Below are 19,390 nucleotides of genomic sequence, written 5' to 3'. Positions count from 1 at the left end.
GCAATCCTATGAGTTTGATATTACCAGCTGCAAGCAGACGCATATAAAACACTAATTAAATTGATTCTGCTGTAACATGCTTACACAACTTTAAAACTGATTTCACTACTAAGTGTTGGAAGTACAGATGTTATTAAATACACATGTGAGGTCTTGTTTTTAGTGACTCAGTCCCTGACGTAGCATAATTCCTAGAGAGGTAACTCAATACAATCCTTTAATTCCCAGAGACTTTTTTTCCTTACAGCTAGACAATTCTTACTGTGAACGGCACCACTAGTCCTTTGAAACTGATCAAGAATGAGGGCGGCTCCCTCTTGAAATGCAATACGTTAAAGAGTTATTTCAGTTAAAGGCAGAAATATTAGAAGCAGGCACTCGGGAAGTATGAGAAGCTGAAGGAAGATACTGCTGCATTTCTAGTGGAGAGGTTTATGAAAGAGACCTAGGCAAAGTGGGGCAAGGTACTTCTAGGAGATTGGGTGTATGCATTTAAAAGCATAAGATGAGATCACTGCACGACAGAAGCAGGACTCTGGTATTCTAACCCCTATGTGCTTAGAACTCCGTGATGGAGAGCAGGGACAAGTGCTCTAGCGCTGCTTCCCCATTTATTGGGTATACAGTGGTACCTCTGGTTACATACGCTTCAGGTTACAGACTCTGCTAACCCAGAAATAGTACCTCGGGTTAAGAACTTTGCTTCAGGATGAGAACAGAAATCGTACTCCGGTAGCGCGGCGGCAGCAGGAGGCCCCATTAGCTAAAGTGGTGCTTCAGGTTAAGAACAGTTTCAGGTTAAGAATGGACCTCCGGAACGAATTAAGTACTTAACCCAAGGTACCACTGTATACTGATTCCACGCGCTGCTCTGGTTTCAGTGTTCTGTTGCGACAGAAGCGGCTAAGTCATGCTGGCCACATGACCCAGAAAAACTGTCTGCAGACAAACGCCGGCTTCCTTGGCCTGTAAAGCAAGATGAGCGCTGCAACCCCAGAGTTGTCTGCAACTGGACTTAACTGTCAGGGGTCCTTTACCTTTACTGTATGCCTACTGAGGGGAGCCTGTTCTGTTCAGTGAGGCTCTCCATGCTATTTAGAAGCCTAGAAAATCCTGGCTCCGACCCTGCCCTGTTAAGAGTTAAAAACAAGGAAGGAGGATGTACCTGCAGCCAGTCACCTGAAAGCAGATTCTGCAGTGAGAAATACCTTCACAGGTATACAGCATAAGGCTAAAAGTGTCAGAAAGGGTGAATGCAAAAGTGTGCAGAGCAAGGGATGGGATATTTTATACAGTCATGCAAAAGCCAGAGGTAACTACACCCTCTGCACACACCCTTCTCCCCCTCCTGGCAAGTGAGAAGGATTATCACCATTCATGTTCCATACAAACTGAAGCAAGGGCAAAAGGGTAGAAAGCAGGGCTTATGGAGGGACATGGTCTGGGGGATCCTGAGGACAAAGTAGAGAAGCTTGGAGGGATGCATTCCCACTCCCGACAAACATTGCAATCCTACGCTAGTCAATTTAGAATTAAGACCCACTGACTTTAACGAAACTCATGCCCTTGTGAAGCATTTATAGGATTGCAGCCACGGACAGGAAGTCGATTGTATGTTTTAGGAACACAAGCATTCTTCTGAAAATACAGTGAAATACATATTTAAACAGGTTCCCACAATATTCTGATCTAAGCAGAGCAACATTTGAAGAGCAAAGAAGTCCTTCCCATAAACACAGAAACAGATTTTTAGATTTTATTTTTAATATCACATCCTTCAGCCACCAGTGTTATATTACAATATATTAGGCTGCAAATTCATTGAGCATAACAGTTTTAAAAAAACACACACCAACATACTGCTTCCATTGGAATAGTTCCTGGTTACTGGACACTTGGGACAAGTTTAGTACTATATCAAAATTTGCCTTTTCTAGAAAGTAAACCAATATACTCTTGAAACAAGATTAGCTGCAGTCAATTTCTTGATCCTCAACTTCTGGTTCCAATGGGTACAGTTCATCCAATGCAAGTTCTGGGGGAGAAAAACATGTATCTTATGAGTGAAAGAATTTCCCGGTGGACACCAACTCCCATCATCCTTGACCCATTAGCCATGCTGGCTGGGGCTGATGGGAACTAGGGCCCAGCAACATCTGGGAGGCCAAGGTTTCTCATCCCTGCCTTATAGTGCGGTAAAGAGAAATGGAGGAAAATGTGGACCCTTGTAAAGACTCCCAATTTCCATTAGTCACAACCCATCAGCCACTGTGACCAATGGTCAGAAATGGTGGGTGTTGTAGTCCAGCAACATCTGAGCAGCCACAGCCTCCTCATCCCTTGTGCTGACAAAACTGAGCTGGATGGATCAACAGTCTGAGTTGCCATAATACGTTTAGGATCTGGCTTAGCATGATGTGCATGAGCAGGAAGAAGTTGCAGTAAGCCTTGGGTCCACACACTGCCCACTCCTCCAACATGGCTGGGAAGAGGAGTTCAGAAGCATGTGCTTCTGCTTTTGGCTAACCACAGCTTGTTTAGTTGTCTAGACTCAGAACTGTGGTTAAACTTAATTACGGTTCATTTAAACAAGTCCGCTTCGAAAAAACATGGTTTAAACATGTCTCTGTTAACACAGTTTATCAGTCCAGACAACTCAACAAATCATCGTTATCCAAAGTGCAATTGGAAGCTTCTAAATTCCTCCTCCAAGCCATGCATAAAGGAAGGAGGAGGGAAGTGTACAAGTCCAAAGTTTCCTACAAGTCAGGAATGCACTGCTAAACCATGGTTTAGTACAACATAGGAATGTGGCCAGTATCTAAATATTAGCTATTGGAAAAAGATGGCTGTCTGGGTTTCACACTAGGAATGGTACTTTTTAAAAAGTTGTTACTATGCCAGTGAAGAAGCAACAACAAGGTCCTCTGTTTGGGAATAATTTAGACAAAGAACCGTAGATCAATAGTAGTGCAATGGTAAACACTATTACTCCTATTAAAAGTACCTGAGGGACCAGGGCTAGGAAAGACCTTTGCCTATGACCTTGAAGAGCTGCTTGTAGTCAGTGCCAAAGGCACTGGGCTAGAACAGGGTTTCCCAAACTTGGGTCTCTAGCTGTTTTTTGGGCGACTACAATTCCCATCATCCCTGACCACTGGTCCTGCTAGCTAGGGATGATGGGAGTTGGAGTCCAAAAACAGCTGGAGACCCAAGTTTGGGAAACCCTGGGCTAGAAGATATACCAATGCTCAGGACTCGACAGCAGATTCATATGCTTAACTACAGCAAAGTGTAAAGTAATGAAGTGGAATATTAAAATATAGTCACGATGCATCAAGGAATACAGCTGCAAACTGCAGAGAGGCAATACTAGCATTGGCCCCAGAATCTCATGTACTTCTCTTGTATTGCTACTGCCTATTTATCTTCCTATCCTATTATTACTACATGAATTGGTAACAGCACAACCCACTGTGCCAATCCAATTCAAAACTAATGTGTTGTCCATTTAAACGTGGCCTTAGATTCATAGGTTCTAGCAAAGGAGAAACATTCAGTTTGCATGCACAGTAGATTGGCATGATATTAACAGTAAGGCTAAACAAATGTCCAAAGATCAGTACTGAAGTCAGTGAATAATAAAAAGCCTGGAAGCTTAAAGCTGCAAGCCTGTGCACACCTGCTTGAAGAGAAGTCCCACTGAACTTGGTACTCAGGTTCACTTCTGAGAAAACATGCACGGCTGCAGGTTACTTTAATGACATCAATATTCACTAAGATACACATATTTCACGCCAGCAGCCTCACCTTCACAGGCTTTCAGATCTGGAACTTTTCTGAGGATGGCTCTGACACCAGGCATGACGTGATCATACTGATGAAGCACTTCCAGGCAATGTTCATGGAAGAGTTTATCCCTTTGAGACAAACTGTGTAAGAGCAAAACAGTGTCCCGTAAAAACCGAACAACTTGCTTTCCACGCACATCAAACAAGTTTCCTTCCACCCTTCTGACCGTCAGCCATTGTCTATGCATCATTATAATAAGAGCCTTCACTACCTGTAGGAGAAAGCACAACACAGTTCTCAAACATGGCTTTTCCATTGCTGCCATTTTGCAAAGAGAAACTCGTGGATGGCAAGGCTATCAATGGCTACTTGCCATGTTGCCTATGTTCTACCACCACTATCGGAGGCAGCATGCCTCTGGGTACTAGCTGCTGGGAATCACAAGTGGGGAGAGTGCTGTTTCACTTAGGTTCTGGCTTGCAGACTTCCCATACGTACCCAGTTAGGCACTGTGAAAACAGGATGCTGAACTATGATGGCCCTTTGGCCTGATCAAGCAGTGCTCTTATGGAAGTGTACTCATAGAATTGTAGAGTTGTAAGGGACTCTGAGGGTCATCTAGTCCAACCCCCTGCAATGCAGGAATCTCAGCTAAAGCATCCATAACAGATGGCCATCCAACCTCTGCTTAAAAACCTCCAAGGAAGGAGAGTTCACAACCTCCCAAGGGAGACTGTTCCACTGTCACACAGCTCTTGCTATCAGAAAGTTCTTCCTGATGTTTAGTCAGAATCTCTCTTCTATTAACTTGAATCCATTGGTTCGAGTTCTGCCCTCCAGAGCAGGAGAAAACAAGCCTTGCTCCATCTTCCATGTGACAGCCCTTCAGGTATTTGAAGATGGCTCTCATATTTCCTCTCAGTCTCCTCTTTCCCAGGCTAAACAGACCCAGCTCCCTCAGCCATTTCTCATAAGGCTTGGTTTCCAGACCCTTGATCATCTTGTTGCAGTACGGAAAAGTAAATTTGTTATCATAAATATTAATTATTCTTAAATCACATGCTATAATAGGAAAGTGTTTCTTTCTAGTAAGATTACACTGATAATGCATCATAGATGGGTTAATTTTTCACATTTAAAATAAATACAGACAAACTTGCTACAACCGGAATTATGCCGTAAAGGCCTCATTGCATTCAGTGGGTTACCTCAGAGTTGCACTGGCAGTCTGTTCCAACCAGTGAAACAGAGTTGCTGCAGCACTGCGCACACTTGGTCAGCAAGCGAACAGTCTAAGACAAAATGAAACAAAAACCAAAGAACAGACTATGTAGATGTCGAGATGACGCAGGGGAGGGGAGGAAGCAAATGTCCAAAAAGTATCAGACTCACGGTGCACTCTCATACACATGTACTCAAAGTAAGCCTCATTAAATTCAACGGGATGTAAGCAAGTCTGCAACCCTCTGCACACGTACAGTCATACCTTGGTTATCAAACTTAATCCGTTCCGGGAGTCCGTTCAACTCCCGAAACCGTTCAAAACCCAAGGTGCAACTTCCAATTGGCTGCAGGAGCTTCCTGCACTCAAGCAGAAGCCATGTCGGAAGTTTGGCTTCCCAAAAACATTTGCAAACCAGAACACTTACTTCTGGGTTTGTGGAGTTTGGGAGCCGATTTGTTCGGCAACTAAGCCGTTCGAGAACCGAGGTAGGACTGTACCTGGAAAAAAACCTTCAAAGCAATGTGCATTGGATTGAGCTTTAATATCAGTTTTAATACACTCATTCAATAGCACATTAACCAGGGCTAGCTCCAGGTTAGAGGAGGCCCTGTCTGCTAGGCTTCCCATCTGTTTCTGAGTGGTCTCCACTCAACACATCACCCCATAACTGCCCCTTTTCCTCCCATGGCTGGATACACACAATGCAAACCCTGCTTCAGTAATTCTGGGCACACATCCCCTCCTATTTTCCTAACTGGGGTTGGACTTGGCAGGCAGTAGGAGAGGCAGTAGGCTGGGGTGCCCAGCGGTGACAACCCCCAAGGTGCCAAAAGGAGTGCCTGGCTGCTACTGCTTGCTGCCTGCAGCAATAAGATATCTGACTTCCCCACTGCTGGTTTCCACAAAAACCTTCTTCAGGCATGCACATTTAGGGTTAACAAAATCTGCAAAGGAAGCTTGCGGGGCTGAGCACTAAGCTGCAATCCCCCTCACCAGCATATCCTGTTAAATTATGAAATTAAACCATTATTCCAAACTCACACTTTAAAAACCACACAGAGATGCACACCCTTTTACCTCTTGTTCCAGCTGCAACCAACGCATCTCGGTCGCTGACTTATCTGGTCGTGATGTAATATACGTGTACAGTGCCAAGAGGAGACAGGTTTCTATAAAAAGAAATGTGTAGTAATAAAGTATTTCTATGTTATCCATTAGTAATGCTAATGCACTGCCTTAAAAACTACAAAGTTATTCTGAATAGCAGCTCCCTGGGCCTTTTTATATAAAAAATTAAATAGCATTAAAAACCACACTTCAAATCCATTTCAAAAGTGCCTCCTAAAAAGGGGCAATGGGAAGGGAAAAGGAGGAATTACCATACAGGACCAAAACTGAATCCTCTAAAATAACCTTGAAAGAATAATGTGTCAGGTGGTGATTTGCACCACCTACTTCAGGCATAGGCAAACTCACCCATCCAGAACGTTTTTTGGGACTACAACTCCCATCATCCCTGGCCACTGGTCCTGTTAGCTAGGGATGATGGGAGTTGTAGTCCTAAAAAAACCTCTGGAGGGCTGAGTTTGGCTATGCCTGACCTACTTCATTTGAATGAGCTCGTCTCCTTTGTGTCCGTTCATCTTCTTACTCCACCCTCAAAAAACTTCTCACTTCCTCAAATAATTAACTGTGGGTAAAAAAAAGGAGCTGAGGTGGGCCAGCAACTCGCACTGCTGTAAAGAGCACAGCACAAAGGTTACAGCTCCCACAGCTTTCTTCATGAGTAGGGCCCACCACCTCAACACTTCTAAATTGTGCATTCTTTCTCTCTCTCTCTCTCTCTCTCTCTCTCTCTCTCTCTCTCTCTCTCTGCTGAGGGGAAAAGAAAAAGAGTTCAGCCAGTCTTCCTCAACTCCAGCGTAGCACCAGGCTTGGCAACCAACAGAGAGCTCCAGCAATTGATCGCTGGGCCTGGATGCTATGCATGATGCCCAAAAAGGACCAGAACCTCAGATCACAAGACACCTAGCATGCAAAATCTTTGGCCTATTTAAAGAGCCCAAGGGAAACCAAAAAGCGGAAAACAAAATTATGATGGTGGCTCACAGCACCAAACGGTACACTGCATTTGTGCAAATTCTTAGGCTTTTTTGGCAGTTCACCTACACATCTGGAGAGAATGCTAGTTATTTTATAGATACTACAGGCCACCAGAGCCACTGGTTGTTGAGACAGGGTGTAAAACTCACAGGTACATGTGAGCAACTGCCAACATTTCTTCTTGTAAGCTAGCACTTCTAATTTTTTTCACTTCTTTGAAAGTCTGCTTTAATTGAGGCGCTGGAATGTTAATGGATAGCAAAATATTTTCATGCAGAAGTTCAAGAATGCAGAAGTCTTGAGGCAAGTAACACAGTTTTTTCAGGCTGTAAGCTTAAAACACAAAAAATCTGTTAAAATAAACTAGTTAAATTCAGTTTTCACTCCAGCCTTACAAAGTCAATGTTTCATAAAAGCACTAGGATAGTGAAGATTTTCTCCCTCTCACCTGAACAAGAACAAAACTGAGCAGCCAGCTCCAAGTGCTGAGCAAATAAAGTTAACAACTGAACAGTCAGATGGACAGCAAACAAGGGAGAGTCAGAAGACAGGCAGCGGAGGAGAGTCAGGGTTTGTCTGTTCAACAAATGCTGAAAACTTAATAAAAAAATAAAATACAAATTAGAGCAGAGGCAATAATTGTTGCAGATAGTATATACAGTGGTACCTCGGGTTAAGTACTTAATTCGTTCCGGAGGTCCGTTCTTAACCTGAAACTGTTCTTAACCTGAAGCACCACTTTAGCTAATGGGGCCTCCCACTGCCGCCACGCCACCGGAACACGATTTCTGTTCTCATCCTGAAGCAAAGTTCTTAACCTGAAGCACTATTTCTGGGTTAGCGGAGTCTTTAACCTGAAGCATATGTAACCCGAGGTACCACTGTACTGTTAGAAAATGTCTAAGAGTCAAGTAATGCTATGCATATGTATCCAAAAGTAAGTCCTACTGTATTCAAGTATGTATGTTTAGGATTACAAAAGTAAGTTTTTCCACAAGGCAAGAGTATTATTAGGAATCTGAACAGGAAAAGTTTGTAGCAGCCTATAAAACATATATATGGTTACATTTTCTTTCTACTATGCATTTAATTTGCATATGAATAAAGCACATGCTCAGAATGGGCCTGTGCTTTGCCCATAAGAAGTTTTCAGGCAAGAATTGGACTTAGGAATGTATTCTGCAAAAGAACAGTTGTTTTTCTAGAGTATTCAGTGATACATAATTGTTATTTGCTTGCATAATTTATATGCATTTCAGCTGGAAATATGCAGAGGTTTCTTGGGGACTGTGCCCCTCCCCTCTAATTCTTCATTAGCCTTTCTAATTGCCTTTCTGTAATGAACGGCAGCCTTTTATATGTAGTGTGTGTGTGTGTGTGTGTGTGTGTGTGTGTGTGTGTGTTTGCAAGACCTATCCTAATGGCATCCTTTACTAATTTGTTTGTGGGAGGGGGTTATTGTTTTGTTTTTGTTTTAACTATTTATTTTGTGCTTTTATCCTGTATCTCTCTCTTGTGAACTGCCCTGAGATCTTCGGATGAAAGGCAGTATACTAATTTAACTAACAACAACAACAATATAACTACGATGACTTTGAATTTTAGATCAAGGCAGGAAGGAAATAGGTGTTTGGAAAAGACATTTCGCTCAAGTTGTATTTTACCTTATAAGTAAATCAACCGTTGACTTTTCAGCTAATTTCACCAGAACTCTGAGACACTGATTCATGATTCCATGTCTTTGGTACCCTGCTGCTGTAGCACACGAAGCCAAGAGCTGCAGCACCTTTTTAAATAGAGGATGTTGGGACTGGTCCACATTAGCAGTATTTAGGTCTGGGCTAGGCTCCTGAACAACGACTCTGCACTGCTTACTGCAAACAGCTTCATCCTTCTCCAGAATTTCTGGAGCTCCCAAACCACAATCTGGTTTCATGGTAAGGGAGAGCAGTGTATAAAGAACATCCCAGCTATAGGATACCAAATAATAAAGAATGCCCAGGGACACAAGTGCAAACTCTTCCAGAGTAGACAAATTATCATCTACACTTGACGCTGCACTTGAGGAGGTCCTGGAAGAGCAAGCGGATTGGTTCCCAGAAGAGCTTCCCATCTTCATCATTAGGAGGAGGGCTTGGTGGTATGCACCAATATGATGTTCAAGGAGAGGAAGAAGATGTATTGCTCCAGGAATTTTATAGCGCTTAAGGTGGGATGTTCTTTGCTCAGTTTCTTCTGAGTTTTCTGCCAACGAGCCTTCATCCACAGCAATCAAATTCAATCCCGTTAAGGCAAGCTTCTGAGCGATTCTCAGTGAAGTTTCTTCTTCCTCAGAGCTTGCACTCCTGTTGCTGATGCTTCCTGTAGATCCTCTACACAAACAGGCGCAGGAAAAATAAATTGCTTAGTATCTTAACCCACTACAGTTTGCAAGGCTTACAAAGAGCCAGGTCAACCTTTTCTTAATTTAACGTTTCCCCAAGAGCAGGTGCCTTCTAACTTTACAATTCTAAGATTCAATAATGATCCCAGGGCAGATTACAGCATAAAACATCTACATGAAACAGTGTTTTTCTGCTTGCTGGGCTTTTTGGGTCAGCACAGGACGGCAGCAGGCATTACTTAAAATTACATTCCAAGTATCACAAATTGCTGAAAACATACGTTTCGAAGGAACTCGACTGCATAGAAGGTCCAGACTGAGCATCAATGTTACAGCTAAGAAGATAGCAGAGGCCTAGTGATGATTCAGGAACGACAGGCTGTTTCAGCAACACATTGATCAAAATGGAACCTGCAACAATATAAAAATCCAATGTTCAAGATGGACATTGCCGCAGGAGTGTAAAACTGCCAAGCAGATGTTTTTTGCAAATATAGTGGAAAAAGAAAACCAACAGTATTTGCATTTGCTATATATTCCATGCCTTGATATAAGCAACTTACGGTATGAGAAGAGTACTGCTTGGACACATACACAGAAAGTTGAGCACACACATACATATGTACACAATAGCCGTTTCTACATATCACAGTAAGCTGTAAACCATGGTTTAGTGGACACAAGCAAACCAAGCAGACTCAGCTCCTACCCACTCATGCTGGGAAGAAATAAAACACACACCTCTAAACTCACAGCATGACACCCAAACGAGGGATCATAGTTTGTTCTGCTCCCATATTTGTATGAGCTTGGATGTAATGCTCAACCAGCGATCGTGGTTTGTTTCCTCCCAGTGCAAGCAAGGAGGAATGAAGTAAATGTAATTCATTCGTGCCAATGCCATTATGTTCTCCCTTCTACTTGGAAAGGGAACCAAGTCCATAAATTTTGACTACGTATAAAGAGGGCAGTTTGCCAGGAATTACATTTGAAAGCAAGCTATATTGCTCTTGCCTCGTTTTTGCTCTCGGGGCGGAAAATCTGTAGCCATTAAGAGGTAATTAGGCTACCCCTCCTATCAGCCCCAGCCAATGTGATTGGGGAGATGAGGGGAGTTGTTGCTCAGCAGCCCCAATACTACTGTAAAGGAAAGAGATAAGCCTCAAGATGGGTGTAAAAATAAGGCATTTCAGATAGAGCTGTGTGTGCGTGTGAGAAATACAGTGGTACCTCGGGTTACAGACGCTTCAGGTTACAGACTCCGCTAACCCAGAAATAGTGCTTCAGGTTAAGAACTTTGCTTCAGGATGAGAACAGAAATCATGCCCCGGCAGCGCGGCAGCAGCAGGAGGCCCCATTACCTAAAGTGGTGCTTCAGGTTAAGAACAGTTTCAGGTTAAGTACGGACCTCCGGAACAAATTAAGTACTTAACCTGAGGTACCACTGTACTAACTACTTAGTCTACTTTCAGAAGACAGTTCCCACACAAAAGGAAACCAAATTCAGTCACCCTCATACATATTTATTGCAATGTTAGGCTAAACCAATACTGCAACTGCACTTACAAAACAGCAGGTGCAAGGAAGACAATGTGACTCATTACAGACAATCATAAGCGTGACCAGTTGCAGAATGGAAAGAACAGACATCTTCAACATCTATTTTTGGACCAAGTTTGCTTATGGTGACATCTGCAGCCGTAAAGAGTCCTAACCCACATTTTGGGAACCCCAAATTCACAATTGGAGTATTTTACTTGAAATCCACTGCTTAGAAACTATGGTGTGAAGTGGCACATACATTGTTGAAACAAATAAATATTGGCCCTTTTATATTTGGCTTCATCCATCAGAAGAATAGTCAGGGTTTGGTCAAACAGACACTTTTGAAGCCGCCACAAAGGTAATTCACTCCCAGGTAGCATCAACCAGCTGTGAGTCCGGTAACTATAACAACATTGGCTAGATTAGCTGTGAAACATTAACAAGAATTAATATTTAATGTAGCTTAGAAACTCATTATGGTGAAACTGTCTGTCTTGTTTGTTTATTCCCATTCATACATTAAAGGTTATTGATAAGGTTGCTTCGGCGTTATTTGTGGCTCAAAATACTTGCAATTCATAAAAGCAGTGCCAATTTTCTGCTTGGTTTATAACTCAAAAGGGTTTGGAGGCAGCTGGCATTCTGGGAAACAGGGACACACTCAGAAGAAGAGGACTTAGAAACTTATTGCGGGGACTTCACTGCTTAACAACCCACAGCAGTATTTTGGGGCTCCTATTATCATTATGGGATCATATTTTATGCTTTCCAACCCCAGTCCTAAGAAATGTATGCAGCTGGAGTATTTCTTAGATGAAATTACCTTTTCTTTGAGCAAAGATATTCAAACGTTTTTCTTCCTTCACAAGCTCATTTTCTTGGTTAGGCATCTTACTGTCTGGAAAGAAATCTTTGTAGTAATTCAAGCAGTCATATTCAATTCCCTTTTGACTTTTAGCCCTATCTATACTGCCTTATATCATGAGGCAATAGCACTGTTGCTGTTGTTTCATTTTCCTGCTTTAACTGTAGCAAACAGAGATACATATATTTAAGAGGGTTAAAAATGTATTTTGCTACATCAGAAAATCAGTAGGGGCTCACACCCATTCCATAGGCTAGATGTAGAATAAGTAAATGTATTTGCATGGTTAGGTTATCTGAAGCCAGCATAAACTGAGAACTTCAAGACTATGGGTACCATTTAAGAACCTGGATCTGGGTTCAAATCCAGTCACTTGTAAACTGACAGGTTAATTTCTGCTTCTGTGCTTTTAGGAGCAGTATGACCTGGAGATATTAGTAGGTGATCATGCTTATCTCTGTGTTGTGAAAGCTTTACCTTGAATTAAGGTAAGCCAGTGCTGTTAAAGGCAGAAGAGCAATCCAGGCCAGTTTTATTGAGAAGAAATAAGTGGATTAGGAATTAACAGTAAACCATACAGTGTAAATACAACAGATTATGCCAAGCATCCATACTCAACTTTCATTTGCCAGTAATCATGTCCAAAGGCCTTAAAAAACTGACACCCTTCAATTAAACTAAACAATCATGAAGAAACCACACAGATCCCTGTGCACCTAACAGCAAGTTGGATTTCCAGACTTAGAAGCCTTTTCAGCTAGCTCATTGCTTTCAATTCCAACATATTTAGAAACCTAGTAAAAATGGCATGATACTCCTGAGTGAATAGCCTCCAACCGGGGGGAAATTATAGAAAGCAAAGGGAGCAAACTGAAGCTCAGTAAATGTAAGTCTAACAATGAACTGCAGGAATCAACAGATTTTTCTGCCCAAGCCCAATCATTTAATTTAGCTTAACAGAAAGTTTGCACATATTTTTGCATTAAACCCAGACAATACAGGTGGAGGTTTATTTTAATAGTTTGCTGCCCTATGGTAGACAAACACCACTCACAGGTAGTCTATGGACTTGGAACTACCAGTAAACAGCAGTGGGCCCTCTGCAAGTGTAACCAGTTATCTCCCGCTTTAACTACTGCAATGTGCTCTACATGGGCTACCTTAGAAGGTGACCCGGAAACTACAGCTAATCCAGAATGCGGCAGCTAGACAGGTGATGGCCACCGAGACCACATAACACCAGTCTTGAAAGACCTACATTGACTCCCAATACGTTTCCGAGCATAATTTAAAGTGTTGGTGTTGACCTTTAAAGCCCTAAACGGCCTCAGCCCAGTATACCTGAAGGAGCGTATCCACCCCCATCGTTCTGCCTGGACACTGCGGTCCAGCGCCGAGAGCCTTCTGGCGGTTCCCTCACTGCAAGAAGCAAAGCTACAGGGAACCAGGCAGAGGGCCTTCTCAGTAGTGGCGCCCGCCCTGTGGAATGCCCTCCCATCGGATGTCAAAGAGATAAACATTTAGGAAAACATCTGAAGGCAGCCCTGTTCAGGGAAGTTTTTAATGTGTGATATTTTAATGTATTTTTAATCTTTGTTGGAAGCCACCCAGAGTGGCTGGGGAAACCCAAACAGATGGGTGGGGTACAAATAATAATTTTTATTATTATTAACCAGAGTCAGAAGACCCAGCACTTGTTCAGCTGTTCTGCATGGCAGTGCTGACTCTAGCTGCTGCTGCACATCTTCCATCCATTCTTGCAGGACCTGCTTGAAGCCAAACTCCAGTGATATCGATTTTTGCCCAGGTGAGCAACCAGGGTGACATCACAGCAAGATGTAGAATGGTCAAATATAACTAACTAAGAATTTACATACCCTTAATAAATGGCAACGCTTGGACACACAATTGTGTTCTGGAGTACGATGGTTTAGGCGAAACCTCAGATCGAAAAGAATCTTTAGTGGGGAAACTTTTTTTCTCCTGAGTACATTCTTCGGCTTTTGAAATGTTACGAGGGCTCTTCTTTGGACTAAATGGTTAAATAAAATATCTGAATCAGTTGCAAAATATTATTTAAAACGATTAAAGTTATTATTTACATTTGTAAACTGCTCCTTATCCAGGAGAATCCCAAGTCAGAGGAAATAACAACAAAGTATAGTACAGTAATTGAAAAATAATTCAAAACCGCTCAAGAGCAAGGTCTAAAACAAACAAAACAATTCACTTACCTCCCCTAAATACTTGTGTGAATCATAAGAAAAGGAAGAACACTTGAATAGGAGAATATGCAGGGTAAATTTCTTCTATATCAACTAAAAGAATTTTCTCCAGAATACTGGATGCATGATCTGTAGTGTGTAATATTTTTCTCATATTATCCCTCCTCATCCAAAGAAACCCTATTGGACCTTATTGTATATATTTTATGCAAGAGGGAGTTCCACAAATGGGTGGGCCAGCACAAGAAAGGCCCTTTTCTGGGTCATGTTGACCAACGGGACCACGAAACAGGCCTTCCATGCAGATTGCCTGGTCCAACCTGGCAGATATGGGAAGAAGTGCACCATCAAGGCCTTGGGTCTCAAGATATATAGTGGTCAACACCTTTAATCGGGCCTGATAGCAAATAGGCAGCCAGTGCAGTTTGCATAGGAGCAGTGTCAAGAAGGTGCAAGCAGACTGCACCAGACATTAGTTTATTCTCCAATTATAGACTGGAAGATTTTGCAAATTAAAGACAACCTTGTTTTAAGAATTATGCTGTGCGTTCAATGATAAGTCTCCGCACAACAGTTTGCAAGATGAAAACAGCAGTGCAATTAATTACATTCAGCTATAAGAAGGATGGATGCTCAAACTCCCAACTGTCTGGAATTTAGTGGACAGAATTCATCTTCTTACTTCATACCTGGTATATGGCATTGAAGGAGTAACAGGTTTAACTCTTTCACAGTTTGAAAGCTTCATTCTCAGCTCATTCATTTCTGCATCTCTGAACTGCAGCTCAGACTTCAGAGACTCCAACTGAAAGAAAAAACTTGACATTAGAAACCCATTTTTAAAAAATGGTAAATTATTAATTTCAATTAGGAAAGCTGAGTGTTTAAGAGTCCAATCCTTTCTTTGTGAAAACATGAGTGATTGGGATAGAATGTAACAAGAGCTTTGCTAAGGAAATGTAGACACCACACTTGCCGTCCATTAGCATCACAATCAGAAATAACAGGGCAGATTTCTCTAATAGAGGTATTTAACCTTAATTCTCAAATGGCATTATTCATCGGTTTAAAATGAAATGTACATTCCTTTTTTTTAAAGAAAAAATCCTTTTCTAAAAACATAAATTGTAAAAAGAATTAACAAGAAGAAGCCCTTATGTGTACAAAACAAGCCACTAATAATTTTGACAAAAAGTAGCTCATTATTTCCTTAATTCAATAGCAGTAATAAAAATACCAAATCTGACATGGACTTCCATCTTTTCAATGTTCTTCTATTTAGCATAGCACTAAAAGTCCTTATTTTTTTGCTTAAAGAGGGGAGGGAAGAAAAGGAGGAAAAGATGGAAAAGAACCTTCAAACAAGGTTTTTTTATGGATTCCCTCCCCCCTTAATTAAATAGTACCTTTCTGGAAAACTCCTTTTCTTTTTCACATATAGTTTGAGCTTTCTCCATTTCCAGTAGCGCGTATGATTTTCGCTGTTCCTCCGCAGTGGATTCCATCTGCTGCATTGAATCCCGTAAAATTTTGATTTCTCCATTTTTAATTAGGATTTCATCCTTCATTTCCTTCAGCTGCAAATTCATGAACATGATGCAAGCAGAAGAATTATATGCATTTTGCAAGCTTTATTTCACATACCGCCCCCCCAGTAAAACCATTGCTCCCATTAAGATTAAGAATGTGATGCCAGACACCACCATGTAAAACTGCATCCAACTGGGCTGTTAAGAAGAGCAGTAGACTCTTTCAGAAAACAAAACAAACCTTTTTCTCAGCTTCTTCATATTGTGCTTGAAGTGCCTCAAGTTTAAATTGGTCTTTTGATGAGGTTTCTTCTGTGCTACTTCCTGTTTACAGAAAGAAACATGTGAATTGTGATCTCAGGATTTGACCTAAACAATTCAATTCTTTTGTGGTTGAGGGTACCAATTAACGATATAGATCTACGTATGAAGATTCCGGTATAAAACTTCTTCCATGAGATTTTTGCTCCATGGGATCTTCCAAAACAACTAAGCAATATAAATTTCATAGAGCTTGGCATTTAATTCTGCTTGCACCCCAGTACTCAGAAAAAGAAGACAGCATGGCAACCTGCATGATCTGTGTACCAGAACTGTCAGTATTCAGTCTGCTATGTGGACTGAAGTAGAATCAACAGTTTTCATGGCGTAAAAGATCTAAATGTCCAGACATCCAATTCTATAGTGCAATCCTAAACATTTCCACCAAGAAAATAAATTCTAATGACCCTAAAGCTGCAACCCTCTTCACACTCCCCTGGAAGCGAGTCCCACAACTCAATGGGATTTACTTTTGTGCACATGTGCACACAACTGAACTCATGGCTCACGGTCCCTTCTGTGATTCTATGACATGCCTATACTGCCAGCACAAATGAGGACCAGAATACACTTTGTTACATAGCACCAGGCTGTACCTCTGAGACCTGAAATTCTTAACTGCACTGTCCAAACACTGTGGGTAGGAGATGGGGTGGGCAGGGAGGGAGGGAGGGATAAAATGCCTAAAGCATATTTGTTGCAGTTTCTTTCCAAATGCTTATGTAAGAAGATGCTAACTTCTCCCTACTGAAGCAAATTTGAAACAGCATTTAGACTGCACATACCAAACTGCCCTGTAGATTTGGGGGTAATATTCCATTGCTTAATATGATCAGTTGTTTTGATGGTGCTATTTGGATGGGAAGACAGCTCCACATTCTGCTTAGGTTTCACTGTGTTCGCATTTAAAGAAGTGTGTTGTGTCAATGCCTGGGAAGCAATAATATCTATCTCCTCCAAATCATCTGCTGTAAAGTCATCATTGTCCCCAAACGGATCCTCCAGTTCTTTATGCTCAGTTCCAGCATGGCTTTTATAACGCTTGCTTGGTGGAAAGCCATCTTCACAGTTTCCAATATTCCTTCGGCTTGTAGCTCTCTGGAGAGATAATGGTGAAGTGGTAACTTTTGCCTGATCCACACCATACAGTATGGAGCTGTTTCTCTTCTTATTCCCAAATAAATGGTTCACCGACATTCTGCATTAGAAATTAGTCTGGCAAGTAAGGGAAATATAAAATGTTTTAAAGTCAACCTGATTTAAAAGCACCAAATTCTGCATAAAAATGATTAAAAATAAAAAAACACAAACTTCCTAGCCAAGTGTCAAAATCCAAGAGGGATGAGACAGATCAGCAAGGGGCCACTGTTCAAACTAGCTTTGAGTATTGTTGGCTTCTCTCTCACTCATGAGCATTTATTCCCTACAACAGGTACTCTTACAGCCCAACTGTATGCATGGTTACTTGGAAGTAAGTCCCAATATATTTTCTGGTCCTTACTCATAGCTAGATGTACAAAGGACTTGAGTTTACAACTGCTTGTTAGTATGTCCAATGATATGCCAAGCCCACAAAAGCAGCCAAGGAAGGATTCTGGTATTTATACAGAATCAGCATCACTACAAACATTTTAAAGCAGGTTTAAACCCAAGCAACAACCTCCATGTGGATTAGCCTTTCTACTGATTCTAGTGATTTCATAACCTATGGGGTTAGATTCTTAATTTCGAGAGAATATAAGCAGACATTTAACTTTGTAATCACAATATTTTTTTAGCTTTCTTTTAAGAACAGTTTGTCTTCTACACTACAGAGGCAAGTATGAAGGCAGAACTGAGATACAGAAGAGAATAAATACTCAGGCACTTTATTACCCAAGTCCACACATGCTTACCCAATAGCAAGCCCACTGATTTCAGTGGGCCTTTCACCACAGTAAAAGTACACAATATCTTAGATTCTAAAGCCCTCACATTCATAGACTCATTTCTAGCTCAGTTAGTAGAGCATGGTGCTGATAATTGTAGAGTTGCAAGGTAGACCCTGAGGGTCATCTAGTCCAACCCTCTGCAATCGAGGAATCTCATCCCATCCAATATGAAACCATACTGAACTCTGCTTAGCTTTGCAAATGTGCTAGTAGTTTTATCACTGTACCACAGTCTATCATATCCTTTTAGCATCCCAATCTAGATATGCTTTAAGCCTTCCTACCACGTTCCTGTTTGGTCATGTAGCATGTCACCTGCAAAAAAAATGGCTTCTGGCGCAATAAACTAACTAGATGCCTCTGACTTGCCCCCAACAAAAGCACGCAGCTATCCCTCCTGCAATGTGTCACTTGAAAATGGGAATTATCTTAACTTACACGCGTGTCTAATATCGCAGCCTGTGCTGCAGAAGATGAGGCATTGGAGAGGGGGCAGAAAGTTACAGACAGACCTGATAGTATTCAGAAACAGCATTGCCATCATCCCCGTGCCTCTTCCGCCGCAGAAGAGCCGTGGAGCAGCCCCCTGATCCGGCGATGCCTTCACCTGCAGCCGGGAATGCAAACTCACCGGATCTGCCCAAGACGACCTGCCGGGGTACAAAGTGGCAGCGCGCCCCAGCAAGGCGCACAGAAAAGAAAGTCGCCCCCGCCCACCAGGGAAGCGCCTCGGCGGGCCCTTCTCTCCCGCTTGCGAACAGAGGGCTCCTCCCCTGCCGCGGCCAACCAATCAAGGGCCGACTCTGTGCGGCCGGCGACAACAACGTCCAGTCAGCTCAACGGAGGAAAAAACGCAGAGCTCCAAAGGCAGGCAAATACAGAAATGCAAGGCCCTCGGCAATTGGCCGATTGGGACGCTTCGGTCTCTGCGGATTGGCCAGAGGCCCAAAGCCGGATGTCCGGGTTGCATCTGACGCCTTAGCCATCCCTAGTTCACTCCGGTAAAAGGGGCATCTGCGTCCTCGCCTTCCAAAACAACAATTTTAAAAAAAGTAGAAGCAAATACAGAAGCACATGCTTGTTTCAAACTCGAGCTTCATTGTGTGCGAAGAAGTTATTCACGTATTTAATTTACATTTTTAAGACTGTATGAAAACACACACCACTTAAGCAGAATACTGTATGTATGGCTTTTATTAAAGCATTTGCTTGTACAGTGGTACCTCGGGTTACAGACGCTTCTGGTTACAGACTCCAGAAATAGTACTTTGGGTTAAGAACTTTGCTTCAGGATGAGAACAGGAATCGTGCTCCAGCACGAATTAACGAATTAAGTACTTAACCCGAGGTACCACTGTATTCCTATTCAGGGTATTTTTTTATTCCTCCTTTTAATTCTGATATTTTGCAAGGCGACTTTTAATCTAAGCAATAGTAAAACTCCCCACATTATTACAATGTGCTGAAGCAG

The 19,390-nt window shown here is 42.1% G+C and overlaps 1 protein-coding gene across 3 annotated transcripts; it reads right to left on the bottom strand.

Annotated features, from left to right (window-relative positions):
* Positions 1–1,742: 1,742 nt before the first annotated feature.
* On the bottom strand, positions 1,743–18,751 carry ATRIP (ATR interacting protein). 3 transcript variants are annotated; one of them, XM_083429114.1, is made up of 14 exons: positions 18,432–18,751; positions 16,774–17,203; positions 15,909–15,991; positions 15,545–15,715; positions 14,828–14,943; positions 13,791–13,945; positions 11,872–11,946; positions 9,785–9,914; positions 8,785–9,492; positions 7,569–7,717; positions 6,095–6,186; positions 5,001–5,084; positions 3,811–4,063; positions 1,743–2,035 (listed from the first exon to the last, which is right to left on the bottom strand). In XM_083429114.1, the coding sequence occupies exons 2-14, from the start codon at positions 17,183–17,185 to the stop codon at positions 1,968–1,970; spliced, it is 2,496 nt and encodes an 831-aa protein (XP_083285240.1). In that variant the 5' UTR covers positions 17,186–17,203; positions 18,432–18,751; the 3' UTR covers positions 1,743–1,967. The 3 variants fall into 3 exon arrangements, with proteins under 3 accessions (XP_083285240.1, XP_083285241.1, XP_083285242.1); XM_083429115.1 differs by having other exon boundaries at positions 18,358–18,691; XM_083429116.1 differs by having other exon boundaries at positions 18,551–18,691.
* Positions 18,752–19,390: the final 639 nt, after the last annotated feature.

This window comes from Podarcis tiliguerta, assembly GCF_965153285.1.
Source record: "Podarcis tiliguerta genome assembly, chromosome: 2".
Classification (NCBI taxonomy): domain Eukaryota; kingdom Metazoa; phylum Chordata; class Lepidosauria; order Squamata; family Lacertidae; genus Podarcis; species Podarcis tiliguerta.
Note: the sequence above shows the minus strand (reverse complement) of the source record. Positions and strands in the feature narration are given on the sequence as shown.